Source organism: Sander vitreus, chromosome 2 (assembly GCF_031162955.1).
Source record: "Sander vitreus isolate 19-12246 chromosome 2, sanVit1, whole genome shotgun sequence".
NCBI classification, from domain to species: domain Eukaryota; kingdom Metazoa; phylum Chordata; class Actinopteri; order Perciformes; family Percidae; genus Sander; species Sander vitreus.
This window is the reverse complement of record NC_135856.1, coordinates 32,102,906-32,118,105: the sequence shown is the minus strand read 5'-3', so window position 1 is coordinate 32,118,105 and position 15,200 is coordinate 32,102,906. Positions and strand designations below refer to the sequence as shown.

Genomic DNA, 15,200 nt, shown 5'->3' with positions numbered 1-15,200 from the left:
TGATTCTAAAGCTGATGCTGATGTCTGTGAAATATATAATGGGAAACAGTGCAGGAAAAAAAACATTACAGGACTAAGGCTTCCATTTGCTAATCTGGTGGGTGTCCAGCTGGATCAGTGGGTTAAGGCACATACTTTTATATAATCGAGACACTGGATTCAAATCCTTTGTTGCAAGTGATCTCATCACTCTCTGGCCTCTTTACTTAATAGATTCTCAGTAGATAGGTCAGACTGCAGGATCAGGTGGAGAATCATGTCTGTGGAGCTGCTAGATTCAGTGATCTGAAATCAGGTTTCCCCACTGACTCCTCTCTTTCTTTCTCTTTTAGTGCTCTGTCCAAAAAGACGCACAAATCAGTTCCTGAAATGGGCCAGTACTCACCAGTACTAGGTACCAGCATTTGTCCAGAGAGTACCCTTACTTCTAATTGTTTTTAACAGTATTATTAATAGGCTGACATTTATACCAAAATGGGCTATATATTATGATTTATTGGGGAAAACCAAGCAATTTTATGCAAAGTCAGACATTCAGCCCCCCCATATAGCCCAAATGGAATGATCATTTGTTTGTTAACCACATTTTCAGACACTGCGATGATTCGACTTTGAGAGTGACAGTCAATACAGGCTCTTTAGATCGAATCATTGCATAGTCGTCTGTTCGGGGTCACCCCTACTAGATATACGTATGAATATAAATATATCCATGACACATGTCATGCAACTGCTGAATTAATTAATTTTCTGTTCCAATTCAGGCAGTAACACAAATGTTTCTGTAACTAAAATGGATGGACTTTTTTGACAGCAAGGCAAGAGGCTGACATCTGGCGGTGGTGCATACGTATTACAGCTGAGCACAAGTTAAGCACCAAGCAAAGCTTTGCTGCACTCTTCTGGTGAAACACTGACAGTGTAAAGCAGAGATATTCAACAGGGGGTCCGGGACCCCTAGGGGGTCTTTAGAGTCACTGCAGGTGGGCCTTCAAATTATAAATTTTTGAACGTTTTTTGAAATTAAAATGTCTTAAAATGAATCTAACATATTATTAGCAATATAAATCTCCACTGATGATAGGCTTACTGGCCTATATAAGGTATTCACTAAGCTAGCTATCCACAGATACAGTTCAACCTGAGGATTCACTGTGCCACATGTATGTGCAACATTAAACGATGATTTATAAAATCCTGCCGACAATTATTATTTTTATAGCTTAGTATTCTATGCACTAAAGAGGTATGTAAAGGCTTTAGGCTGCCCTACAAGTTATTGTAGGCCCAGATTAATATGCAACTTCATTTTATACAATTTTAATAGTAGGGGGTCCCTGCTCCGTCTCTCTTTCTGTCATGGGGTCCTTGGTTTAAAAAACATTTAAGACCCCTGGTGTAAAGTATCCAAAAGCTGCTCATGGATAAATGTTTATATCCTGCAAAAGTACCCGATGAATTAAAAAGTGTGTAAAGGTCTGCATTATGTGTGCTGGCTTGACCTGTGTGAGTTGATTCTGAAAGCAGTGGCGAGCTTGGAGAACAAAGTGACATGAAGCAGGGTTCAGTTCACAATGTTCTAAAGGTTTAATGAGACACACAAGGATATATGCATTTCATTGAAAATGAGGCTGCAGTGTTTTAAAGAAATGGAGGTATACTGTAGTAACAGAGAAACATATAAAGGGGTGAAACTCAGGAAACAGACGAGATGTCCTGTAGAAAGATATGGAGAAATAAAGAGACAGAAAATGTGTTAGTTCTTCTTAATTGACCACGGAGTGTTTGGGCCTCTAGGCACTTAGCGTTGGCCTTACACATACTGCGCTAATCTCTGGCACACACACAGCACCACATGACCAGCATCACAGTGTGGGTTAGAGGGAAGTATGATACAGTTACAGTACAAGATACAGTTCATGAGATCCCATGTATTAAAGCATGTTCCTTACTGTAATTTTGAATTATTTGAAAGTGTATAACATAATCGTAGCAGTGATCGCAATGCAGCTGACCAGTAATAAAAAAAAAAAAAAAAGGTTTTACATGGAAAAAAGTCTAGCTTTAAGTACCTCGTATCTAGGTAAAAGATAACAATCCACATGTTGGTTTGTTATGGAAACTTAATAATTATTCAAACAAAAACCTGAACGTATTAAATTTGAATTAAAGGAATTTAGGATTCTCTACTATAATTACATACCTGACCAGACCATATGGAAGATAATATTAACAGGACATATAACTAAACAGTTGAATGATTGAATACAATCTTTTTTTAATACTTAGAAAATGTAATTGAGTTTGGTTGGGATCGAGTCAAAAATGTCTAAGTAAATGGTTCAGATATTCAAACTAAATGTAACAGCCTAATTAAAAATTAGCACAAATTTAAAATGAATTATGTAAAATGAAAGAAATTTAGTATTTTCCACCAGAAAAGAATGGCACCAGACCATAATGTAGGAACATGATTCATTCAGTAAATGTAATGATAGGGTAACTACCGTTTTTTCAACTTGGACCCTATTTTCCTATGTTTCACTGTCTAAGTGAACAACAATCTTTGACATTGGTCCAGTATTAAACATAGACAGTTAAAGAAATGGACCAACAGATCCCGTTGCTCTGGACTGACACCAGTGAAGTCTATTAGAAGCACTTTTCCGGTGAGGGCTGAGCGTTACTGCGCAGCCTCCAACTGAGAGAGACGACGTAGCTGTGACCTGAGCAACCTGTCTGAAAGTTGGAAGTCTTCTGGTAGCTGTGCCAAGAGAAATCTCAATCATTCCCAATCTTGCAGAGACGGAGAGCGTAGGTATATGTAAGGAGATAACATGGACACAGGCTAATTATTACTAACTAAAATGCTAGTTAACATTAGTAATTAAACTTAAACAGCTAATGTAAGTCAAAACTGCCTGCGAGCTTCTCCTGTACGATACGGTAATTCCTCTACTATGCGACAGAAAGTCGCGTGGTTATGACACAATCGTTAGCCTATTTTTACAAAAACGTCTGCTATGGAGCCATAACGTGAGATACAAGGTAATGGAGCCTTTTATACATTGTTGTGTTTCTTGTGACGTCAAAATGAATGGCAGTCAATGGAATGCTAGCGGCGGGTTAGTGCTTATTAGCATCAAAATGGCGCCATAGGAGCTACGCTTTGTGGACACTCACTTACCCCCTTGGTATTAAGCAAGCTCGCTGCAGTTGGCAGAGGCGAAACAAGCTACAATGTAAGTTAAAAGGGCAATTGTACAGCTTGTATTGACCCTCACAAAAGTGCTCGTTTTGCCACTGACAGGCTCAGATTAATATATTGTAGCTTGTTTCGCCGCTGTCGACTGCAGCGATCTTGCTTAATACTGGACCAATGTCAAAGATTGTTGTTCCCATCAGTCCCTTATACACAAAAACATAGAAAAATAGGGTTGAAAAAATGGTAATTACCCTTTAAAGAGTAAGACTAATGAATAAAATGTGATTTTTTTTTTTTTGAAATACCAATTCTAGTCTTTGTTTTACATTCACTGTCAATGTTATGCTCCCCCTCTCTAAAAACTTTAAGGTCACATATTCTTTTCTTTCCACTTTCATCTGTGCCACTGTTCCCCCTGTTTTTGTACTTTAAAGTAATATTTATATATTCTTCTATTTCTCCCACTTCAAGCCCATACTCAAATATCCTGTCAACATAACTCTTTCCCTCTAATCTGAAATACCAGGGATTAAACAGGCAGTCAGCTCTTCATCCATTAATCTACCCTTTCCTCCTCCTTCTATCTCTCTTTTTCTCTCTCCCCCCCCTCACACACACACACACACACACACACACACACACACACACACACACATACACATACACATTCTAAAAACACTGAGTTCTGCCAGACTAGTCATTTTGAGACCATAAGCACAACATTTTGGGAGAGGCAGAGAGAGTAAGGTAGGCGGGATGGATTAGATTAAGTTGGTCCAAATTCAAGGGATCACTGTTGGCGAAAGAGGGTGACAGATATATGGGGGCAAAAAAGTGTGTGTTCATGTGAGTGAGAGAGAGAGAGGCAGAGAGAGATATAAAGGGAGAGAGAAAATGGTCGAGTCATGTAATCAGAGCCCGAATCTGGCAGCAGCAGGCTGTTTAGCCCAGATATGACCCGGCTCTCCCACCCCACCCCAGCCCACCCCGTCGGTCTCTAGCACCCTGCTGCTATTCCATAATATTACACTGCACGTCTCAAAGCTCATCATTACAGCTTCCAACAACCTATGGGATTGATAGTGATTTCATATGCCTACCTTGCCTCTCACTTGACCAAATAGGATTTCGGATTGCAGCTCGTGCACTGCCAGAGATCCTCACTCGTTTTCAGTAGTAGTGGTGCCTTCGCCTCACTGGGTGTGAAAGACATTGCCCCATGGAATGCACTGGATTGAGTATGGATTTTGGACTGTTATGTGACAATTGAGCAGAGAGGGAGAGGAAGAGGAGAAGAGGAAGAGAAACAAGGGAGAAGTGTGGGGACAGGAGGAAGGTAAGGTGGGAAGAAACGGCCAGGGAGATGGGAAACATAAACAAAGCATCTAAAAAGAACAGTAAAAGGAAGAAGGTAAGGATTCATTAAATTCCTTTCAGCTGAGAGAAATAGATTTATCAAAGTGAGTTTGAACTGATTAAGATATGTAAGATAAGGCTTTGTAGATTTTGTTTCTAATAAACAAATACATCTTTTTTTATTTTTTTTATTTGACTTATTACTGTCAAAACAGTGCAAGAATGTATGAGTGAATTAGCCAGTTGCATTGCAGTCAGTGGAATTGAAGTCGTAATTTTATCTGGGTCCTAATACGGTTGGTTCACCTCCTCTAAGGGGGAGTTGCCCATTGGACAAAGCGGCGCCCCATTGGCTGCCGCCATGCTGAGGGGCACGGGGGGTGCAGGTGAGGTAGACACGGATGACGAGGATGAAGGAGGGAGCGAGCGGGACTTTGATGAGCCCCTGTGCGCTCTGGTTAAGAACTGCAACATGCTGCACCACTTAGTGGGGCCTGCTTGTATCTTCCTCAGACAGAGCTTCGCACAGAGCCAGCTTGTATGTATGACACTACACACACACATACACACACACATACACACACACACACACACACACACACACACACACACACACACACACACACACACACACACACACACACACACACACACACACACACACACACACACACACACACACACACACACACACACACACACATACATACACAGTACAGAATTATATCATAGCCAAAATCCCTTATAAATCTCATCATCCATGCATTTTCACAGTGCCATTACTGTACAAGGGAAAGGTATCCATGAGTCCAGTATGACATCATCACAGCATTCTAGCCCATCTCCACCAATGAGAATGTCTCCCTGTGAGTGTCAACCCCCCTCAATCCCTATACACACCACCATATCACCACATTTCATAAGAGTTTATGTGATTGTGCTAGAAGACCTTTGTTGCAGAATATGATTTATTTTGGGGAAAAAAAAAACTATATGAAATGATCCTATATAATCAAATTGGTTCAACCAGAAATTATTTTTACAATACATTTGTCAAATGATGATGATATTGGCACAAAACAACTGTAAAGAAAGAAGGAATTGTTAGAAAAGATCTGTTTCACATACTGTACATCCTATTTGTATGAGTCTGTAAGAGAATGGGTACTATACTTTAATGTCAGAGTAACTGATTGTAATTTAGATCATAAATTCACTTTCTCACAGTGCTGGAGATATCATGCTTGCCTCTTATTTCAGATGAATGCCTTATGGAGAGATGGGGATATGGCAGAGATCAATGACAGAGTCATTTCCTGACTGTGCAGCTAGAAGAAATTAGCTAAGCTAATTGAAAAGAGCCATTAGAATGGTGGTGTATTAACTGATCACAGGTGCTTTATCCAGCTACTGGAAGACCTTGGGCTGAGTGTAGAGGAGAAATGTGAATATACTGAGAGATCATAGGGGCTAGATAGCATTTATCATGTATTTAATGTCATTTACATATACTATATTCTTTTACTGCATTTTGTAGTTGACCTCGGTGTGTTTTTGGATAACGGATAAATGTAATTCCATTGGCAAAAGTTGAAAGCATTCTTATGAACTTGGGCCACTGACACTATTCCTGTCTACGGCCTAGGAGAGTTAATGTCCTTCTGTAGAGATGAATGTACAACTCCATACAACATGCAATAAACCAATCAGAATGTCATCTCACATTCCTTTTAAAAGCCAGGCACGTTTGTACCTTGGCGCATTGCTATTATGCTGGCGGATTTGCTAAGCAGGAAGGACAGATTTTCAGGAGAAGAAACTCATCTGCTCTTGTGTGAAGTGAAAGCGCGCGAGCAGATCTATATTCAGATCTAGATTTTACCCGGTTTGCTGCTTTCTTTTTGGTGCTGGAGGGAGTGCACCCAGTGGTTGTTGACAATTTTCACATGATTTAACTTCACTACCGAGACTTAAAGTTACGATAATATCAAACCCGTTTTATTTAGTTGGAACGTCAAGAAGGGAAAAAGACTGACTCGGACTAAGTTTTATGACCACCTTACACCAAACAATTGAAGACGGGAGCCCCAACTCTAGCAAGACTCTCAGGATTTCATTCCGATATTGGAAATTTGTCTCTGACAGTGGAATCGCTTGAAAAGTCTTTTGGTGTAAGATCGGCATCTAGCTGGTGAACACAGTAAAACATTTAGCAGCTAGCCAGATGTTTAACTCAGGAGTTAGTGGACACCAAAAACTGAGCTAAAAGCAGAGTAAATACGTGTCCAATATATTTTAATTCATGATCAAATATATAAATGAACAATGATCAGCCTCAGCTGGACTTTGTGTTTAGGGTTAGTAAATGAGGCTAATTAGTAAATGTTAGTATGCTAACGCACTAAACTAAGATGATGATCATAGAAAACATTAGGGCTTTCCAACCAGCAGGTATGTTTCCCACTTCAGCTGAACAGCATGTTAACAACATTTTGCCTGTGAGCAATATTCAAGGCATTCTGATGAAGGGTTTCATATGATATCATACTAAAACGCATGCACAACAATTTGTATGATATCCTACAAAATTATGGCAACTACCGGCCGGCCATTAGCATGCTGACCTTAGCCTTCATGTCAAAGCTGTATGGCTTTAGTCTCTAGTTGTTGTTGAATGATCAGTGTTAGAACGTTCTCACATCGATCCAGTGAGCCACCACCACAGTTTGGAACTTTCTAATCTTACAGATATGGTTCGAGGAAAAAGATGAAATTCCGCGACAGACTACACAGCTTATGAGATCGATAGGGTGAGACTGATATCCTTTACTGGTTATTAATCCCATAATCCCCTTTGTTCTCTCAAATGGCAAACTGAAATTAAGCCATATAGGAGCACAGTATGCAATGCATCTAGTTTGCATTTATATCCTTTTTCCTTTGGTGTTGGTGGCATCTACATTCTACATCTATCTCATTACTGGAATCCTTCCTAAAGGATATTGCGGTGCCAACATGTCTTTTCTTCGAAAAGTTTAGTTGCTGGGCCGCTTTCGTTTTCGAAAGCCACCAGTGGTACTAGTAGTTTGGGAATGGAAACAGAAAAATAACAAAACGGGAACAACGAGGAACATATTTGATTCCCTACCTCTGTGTTTGAACCTTTAAGCAAAAAAAGACAAAATGGTACATGGTGTGTTTGCTGCAGCCTTGAGGTGTGGAAATGTTTGTTAATCAAGACCTGGCGGTAACACAGATGCAGATACAGATCCAGATGCAGATGAAACAAATCAGCGGCAGATAGAGAAATAAAAAAGCAATAAGCCTTCATGATTTGTAATACAATTTACAGCTGTAATCTTCCTGCCACTGTTCTCTCTCCACTGGATCCTCTAATCCAGGCTTGTATTATTCCTGCTGCTGATGTCACAACATGTCGAGAACAAATTTCTCCTGGCATCACCTCATGCCAACACACACTGAAGCAAAACAAACTCTAAACTGTTTTTTGTTGTGTGCCTGTAGCTAAAAGTGTTATGGATTTACAGTTGAAACTAATTTTTAAGATATTTTAGGCTATATATTATCAACTGGGGTGGGTTTCTTTGGGTTACTCAGAATTCTTTCAACATACAAACCATTTAATCAGCTTCGTTGCATGTGTGCATGCATATAGACTAGTGTGCCTTATTCCTGTTTTTTTTGGAAAGGGAGAGAGTTTTTTTTACGATGCATTAAAATGCTTTTTTTGGAGCATATGCACAGCAGACTTTCAAAGCTTCTCCGCCAGTCCAATCAGATTGGACACAAGCTTGTGTAGCAGATCAACTAAAAAGGTTATTAGGGTCAGTCAGATCAAAACCCAAATAATCCAGCAATAGAATCTCTGCTCAGACGATTAACATGGAACAAAAATGTCACAGGAGCAAAGGAACCAATAGAAGCCAAAGCACTAAAATGTTTCCTGCATGTTTTGTCTCTGTGAATGTGCGTGAGTGGGAAACGGAACAAAACTCACAGAATGAGATTGAAAGTGTGTGTTTAACCTGACTGGCTGTCCATTTTCTCTGTATGTGTATTCTGTCTTCTATCCGCACCGACGCAGGACAGAGATCTACGACCAGAGGAAATGGAAGGTACAGAGATGTCAAAAGCTTAATCCAAATCCTTGCTCCCTGAGTTGTTCCCCGGTCTTCTCCCTGAACTGCCTTCCTTTCAAACCTCAAAACCTTCAGTTTGACGGTAAAAAGAAAATTACAAATTGACAGCGGAATTTAGACTTAAGACTTTCCTGACTTTACTGTCCATTTGAATGTCGGCAATGTGTAATTCTTTTTACGTGAACTGTGGAAGATCAAAGTGAAGGATTATTATTCAAAGGGAAATATTATTATTCACAATTTAATATTAATCCTCAGGTCTGGTTCACACTCTCACACTCTACATTCCCAGGAACGTAATTTGTGAGTTCACTGTGGAAGAAATGACTACTGTAATTTGTAGATATTTGTAAATGTAGAAGCTAAAAATAATAGATGAACTGAAGAAATTACCTTGACTGCTTAAAAACACTTAACTTTGGAGAATCTACAGTGACCAAAACAAATCAGGGTACCACATTCAAATAAGGCACGTTATAACAACACATTCTCACTCACTTGGTCAGGCCCTTTGGCGTCACTTTTTAACACTCTGGTTATCCCTTTTGGCATCATTTTTTAACATGCTGGGTAGTCCTGTCAACAAAACTACTTGGTTAAGTTTAGAAAAAGATCCTGGTTTGGGTCAAAATAACTACATTAGTTATGTAACTTACAGTTGCGTAAGGAATGTTAACTTATGTAGCCTACATAACTTAAAAAACAATCAAAGAAGCATTGTTTCTTAAGTAAGGTCTTATAGTGACTTTTAGTGAAGGTAATTCATTGTTTAGCAATGTTATAAGCCATTCATAAGAACAGATTTGGTACGCCAGTTTGTGTAAAACCATATTTGCATGTGTTTATTTTTCCTATTTGGTAATAATGCAGTCCAGCGATTTTAGCATTGCACTCCTATAATACTGTCAGACTCAAGAACTTTTTAAAAAGAAAGCACACACACACACTCAGAGAGACAATGTCTATGTCCCAAATCAGGGGCTGCAGCCTTCGGAGGCTGCATTCGTAGACCAATTGTGTCACACCGGTATGACGAAGGCTGTCCCATTTCATTTAGTTTCGAAGGCTCCTTCAAATGCGGTCCACAAATGCGGCCTCCTTTTACAGAATTCGGAAGACCCAACTGTTGTATCCTTCGCAGCACCAGGATTCCCAGCATTCATTTTGGCATTCAAGATATGTGGCCGGCCAGTCAGCTGTGAGCTGACTAGCTCTGGGTCTCAGAGACAAGAGATGTTCATATGTAGGCTACATCAGGGTTTATTATTTTTCTCCCTCTCTCTTTGAGACACTTGACCAAATGGTAAAATACAAAGAAAAACTTCTGGCTCTATTTCGGTGCTGTAGTTAACGTTTTGATCACTTATCGGCTACAGCTGTCAAGGTTGCTAGGCGACAGGAGCGACGCAAAATGGAAATGCTCTGCAGACCAGACCGCCTCATTTCGGAGACCGCTCGGTTCAGCCTTCGTGGGCTTCGAAGGCTGCGGCCAAGGTAGACTTCAAAGGCTGTGGCCTCTGAAGGCTGCAGCCCCTGAATTGGGGCGTAGCTAATACCATTATCACCAGGATTGTCTCATTTTCCTACAAAAACTTAACCATCAGATTAATTTGAAAGATGCGACAATCAAGTCAAAATTCTAGAAGGCTTTAACATAAGACCTATAGAGTATACACGTGCAATATGTCTATCTTTCTCTAACTCAGTCACTCTTCCTCACACGCATGTTCCCTGCAGAGCTGCGTGAGGCATTCAGGGAGTTTGACAAAGACAAAGATGGCTTCATCAGCTGTAAGGACCTGGGCGAGTGCATGAGGACTATGGGATACATGCCGACAGAGATGGAACTGATAGAACTCAGCCAGCAGATCTGTGAGTCCTGCATGCAAACATCAGCACACAATACACATAGAGAGAGGATGCACAGTTCACCCAGTATGCCCATAATGCAGGGCCCTTTAGACTTTGTGTAGCATTAAAACTATTACTTCCCATAAACACTGTGCATTAGAAAAAAGTGTCACATATCACTTTGGACACTAACTGATCAATCTGGTTATCAAATTGTTTGCTCGTTAAAGACACAAAAAGAACACTTAACAATGTGTTTGTGCGTACCCTTTAGGTGGCGGCAAAGTGGACTTTGAGGACTTTGTGGAACTGATGGGTCCCAAAATGCTCGCTGAGACTGCAGACATGATTGGAGTCAAGGAGTTGAGAGACGCCTTCAAAGAGGTCTGCAATATAATTTGTTAACTTAGAGCCATAGACTGTATAAAAGAAGTGGACATCACACGTTGGCCTGGACAGAGGTAAAGACTACAACTGATCGTTTTGTAACAAGTAGTTTGTAAAAATGGGCTAACCAGCCTTTCCTTGCCTCGCTGGCCCCACTCAGCAGTTCTGTTGCTTGCAACCTCCACGTAGGAAAATATCTATTTGCATTGCAGTTTTAGCTTTTAATTAATTTGATTTCAAAAAATGCATTCACAAGTTAGCCAGGCACAAAAGCGTTGCCTTACTCTAAATAGGACCATACATGTACAAAATGAACACAGACAGAATGCAGGTTTAAGGCACATTGGCTTTACTTTTCAGACCCAGAAGCTATGTCCACTTCTTTTATACAGTCCATGCTTATGTCCAAATAGACCACAATTTTGTCTCTGAGGTCCCCTGAATCACCCCTTTTACCCACCTTTCACTTCTAAAGCATTTCTTTTTATATGCTTTCAAAAAAATTATCTCTACCCCATCCAACATGTTTCCCAGTTTGACTCTGATGGCGATGGCCAGATCAGCCTTGGGGAGCTGAGGGAAGCCATGAAGAAGCTAATGGGGGAGCAGCTAAACCACCGCGAGATAGACGAGATCCTGCGAGACATTGACCTCAACGGGGACGGACAGGTGGACTTTGAAGGTGAGGGATTAATACTATAGCTAAGGAAACTGAGGGGAAAAAGAAAAGAAAAGAAACAAGGGAAAGTGTCTGCAAATATCACTAGAAACTGCTTGCAGGTGGTAGTAGGGCTCAATAGAAAATCAAGTTCATAGGTTCAGGTTAAGGAGAGAAGGAAAAGAAGATGGTGGAAGGACGAATACAGTTAAAGGTGATACTTTACTTTTCCCTTAACCAACAATAACAACACGTCTTTTCTTTCTACAGAGTTTGTGCGAATGATGTCTCGCTGACTCTATTAACTAACAGAACATGGACCAGGCTGCACACTGTTTATGTTCTTGTAATTCTTCTAATCTTGATGTACACAGACTTATTGGTGTCTGTAGTTTTTCAGTTTTCAGTTACTTCCATCATCTCTCAAGTATAAGAGAATCCCTTCAATGTGTTACTGTTGTATGAAATGTAATATGTATTTAACATGTAATGAGAGATTATAGACTCATGACTCAGCAGGGAGATGGTTTAAACAAATCTCTTTGGAAATGATTTAAATTAGAATATATTCGAACTGAGAAATATATTACTAGCGGCATATATTTGGGATTGGAAGATGCACTGATTAACATTGGTGCGCGGGCATAAAAGCGCATGATGCGAGTGCACAGATTTAAAAATAAATAAATAAATAAATAAAAAAAGTGTGCACCGGATAGAATTTGGGATGGACTCGCGATGCATCGTTTCTAACGTCTTTGCATCGGTTAAATCTGATTTATTTATATTATTATTAGTTATTAAAGCCTGTGCCTTTTATTATTTTCTCTAAACTGTTTCACTGTCTCGGGCGAGCTGTTTCATCTCCGCTGCTGTGGCCAACTGCGCTGGGGCCGATGTGTGTCCGGCCGCGTCACATTAGAGATTAACAGGGACCGGCAAGGGCTACATGTTCCAACCAATTCCTAAAAATCACCGCCAGCTTCCCTTTACCTGTACACTCTGCCATTTCTCCTCTATTCTTCCCTTGTGTCACTCAGCACTGAGTGTCAGACCTCCACACACAGACACAGACACATAACTGCATTTATTTTGTTTTGTTACTAAGACTATCACACATCCACACATCACGTTGTGGAGCTTCACATAAGCTTACATTAAAAAAAAAAGACCTGGCGACACCGATTCCAATAACTATAGTAACTCACAGCTAAAGTGAAAGCGCAGAGAGTGAGACGCTGTGCTGCTCTGCTCACAGTGATATTTTGGATGTCATCGATGTTCCCATCCTGATAAAATCCCTTATTAGAAGGACAACTGTGAGACGGTCCACTTTTGGCAATGCATGAGACTGAGACAAAGTGAGATACCCTGTATAATACTCAAGTAGAAGTCAAAATGACCATTTGAGAAACAAACTCAAGTAACAGTAGAGAGGATTCTGATTGATTGATATATGAAAAGAATTTCTGTTTGTATATCATAATTTCAAAGTTCCAAACCAAATATTCTTTTAAATACGCCTTCAGTGGAAGTGTATAGTAGTATTTCTGCCAACTGGTCAAAGCGCTATGAAGGAAGGAAGAAACAAAGAAATAAAATCAATTGTATCATATTGAATTGCATAGCATTATATTTTTTGCATTGCATCATATTGCATAGTATCGCATTGAATCACATTGTGTTGTATTGAATCCTGTTGAATCCCACTGCATCGCAGTAGGGCTTGGTCATATCGCATTGGTATTTGCTGCATATGTATCTTTAATGTATCGGATCGTTTGCAATGCATCGAGATGTATCACATCGGCCTCAGACCGGAGATGAACATCAAGTTAAAATTAGGAGTTAGGTTTAGAATGAACCCTAACCCTATTCCAGGTGATCAATTGCCCCGTTAAGATTTCCAAGAGTAATTTGTGCGAAATGACCCTTTAAATATGCAGTTTACTACATTACCTGACTTGAATCTAAGGTAGCGTGTAACATTAATATGAGGATTTATTATCACGATTTCAATAATGCCAAATCTAAAATCTTCAATTCAAACTTGAATTTGAATGCTATGACTGTGTTGTGTTGTGTTGTGTAATTGTAGTGTAGATAGCAAAAGTGAAAGGAGATTATACATACACCTTTATTGTGCAAACTACCATGTAAAGTCATAGCAATTATTTTTGCATTACATTCTGTTGTATTACATTTGATATAATTCAACCGATGCAGTCAAATCAAATTCTTGCAGATACTAATAACTTGCAGACATTTTCAGAATCAAACATCTTTTTGATACAGATTTGCTAACACTTAACAGGATGATGTTTGGTGTCTGCGACATATCTGTGCACATTATGTTCTGTTTCCCTATTCAGGTGGATTTTTATCGACAGACTTTATCAAAGTGCATATTTATTTAATGCAATCATATATACATGTTCAATGTTTTATTTGGACAGGGTTCAACGAGTCAGATCTTTTAAAAATGAATTGTAAATATAAAAAAAAGTGATAATAAAGAGTGACAATAAAGTTTTCACTGACCAGATAGCTCTCCCTTCTTTATTTATTTGTTTCAAAAATAATTTGATTCCATTGTGTTGATCAAATTGAAACCTGCTCTTATGAATTGATTCTTCGTCCACTTCTCTGTTTACATCAATTTCCTGCATCATCAGCGTTCCAGAATCAATTTACACTGCTGATAAAATACATCAGATCTCCTTTTTTTTGGCCCTTTTTGAAGTCCCCTATCTCTTTTTCAAAGCATGCACAGTCTGACTGTAGTTATTCTATATCGACTGTTTAATTTCCGGCATTGTTCAGGTGCTGCCGGAGGTTCTGCCGGATGCCCCTGATTTCAGTCGGATATCCGTCACCTTCTGCTTTCTTTGTGTTTTAAACTCTGGTGGATTTATGGAACTCTTCACTCCCAAACTCCTCAGATCTCTGCAGGGTAAATCCAGACAGCTAGCTAGACTCTCTGTCCAATCTGAGTTTTCTGTTGCACGACTAAAACAACTTTTGAACGAGCACATTTTCCACCAAAACAAGTTCCTTCCAGAGGCTATTTTGCAGAGGCACCGTTGCACCGTCCGGCGCTTAGCATTTGGATGATTGTGATTGTGATGGTTTACAGAAATGCCAGTAAACCAGAGCACGTTTTTCTCCCATCCCTGAATGCTGTGTGGACTAATCAGACCCTCCTCCGCAGCGCTGTGGAGGAAGGTCTGCAGATGTCTGGCATAGGAATGAGAATTGCTTGTCAAAGGTTCTGATGTCTTTGATTGATGATTTCATTTAGCCCATCTGAAATCCTCCTGGGGACATCACCACACACAATTTTACAATGATAAAATATGTCATGGTACTGAGCAGTTTGGTCAGCATCTGAGACTTGGATGAGATCATGCTCCCCAGCCTGATGAACAAAACCAGGGGAATATCAGAGAGCATGATTCTTTCTTCAAAGCTTAGCTTTCTCAATGCCTGGGTGGAGGGTCTGAAGGTTCGAACAATTTCCCTCATGGACCACAGCATCATTGTGATTTCTCTTGTGTCATAGTTGGGCCGCAGGAGCGGACAG

At 39.9% G+C, this 15,200-nt stretch overlaps 1 protein-coding gene across 2 annotated transcripts in view; it reads left to right on the top strand.

Annotated features, from left to right (window-relative positions):
- cabp2a (calcium binding protein 2a) overlaps positions 1-12,307 on the top strand; it is a 30,556-nt gene extending 18,249 nt beyond the window's left edge. The window contains exons 4-9 of one of the 2 annotated variants that reach the window (XM_078266567.1): positions 4,878-5,099; positions 8,667-8,697; positions 10,459-10,593; positions 10,847-10,956; positions 11,494-11,641; positions 11,888-12,307. In XM_078266567.1, coding sequence (XP_078122693.1) covers positions 4,878-5,099; positions 8,667-8,697; positions 10,459-10,593; positions 10,847-10,956; positions 11,494-11,641; positions 11,888-11,913 — 672 coding nt within the window. In that variant the 3' untranslated portion in view covers positions 11,914-12,307. The remainder of the gene's footprint in view (positions 1-4,877; positions 5,100-8,666; positions 8,698-10,458; positions 10,594-10,846; positions 10,957-11,493; positions 11,642-11,887) is intronic. The other variant, XM_078266558.1, reaches the window with a different exon arrangement.
- The last annotated feature ends 2,893 nt before the right edge of the window (positions 12,308-15,200 follow it).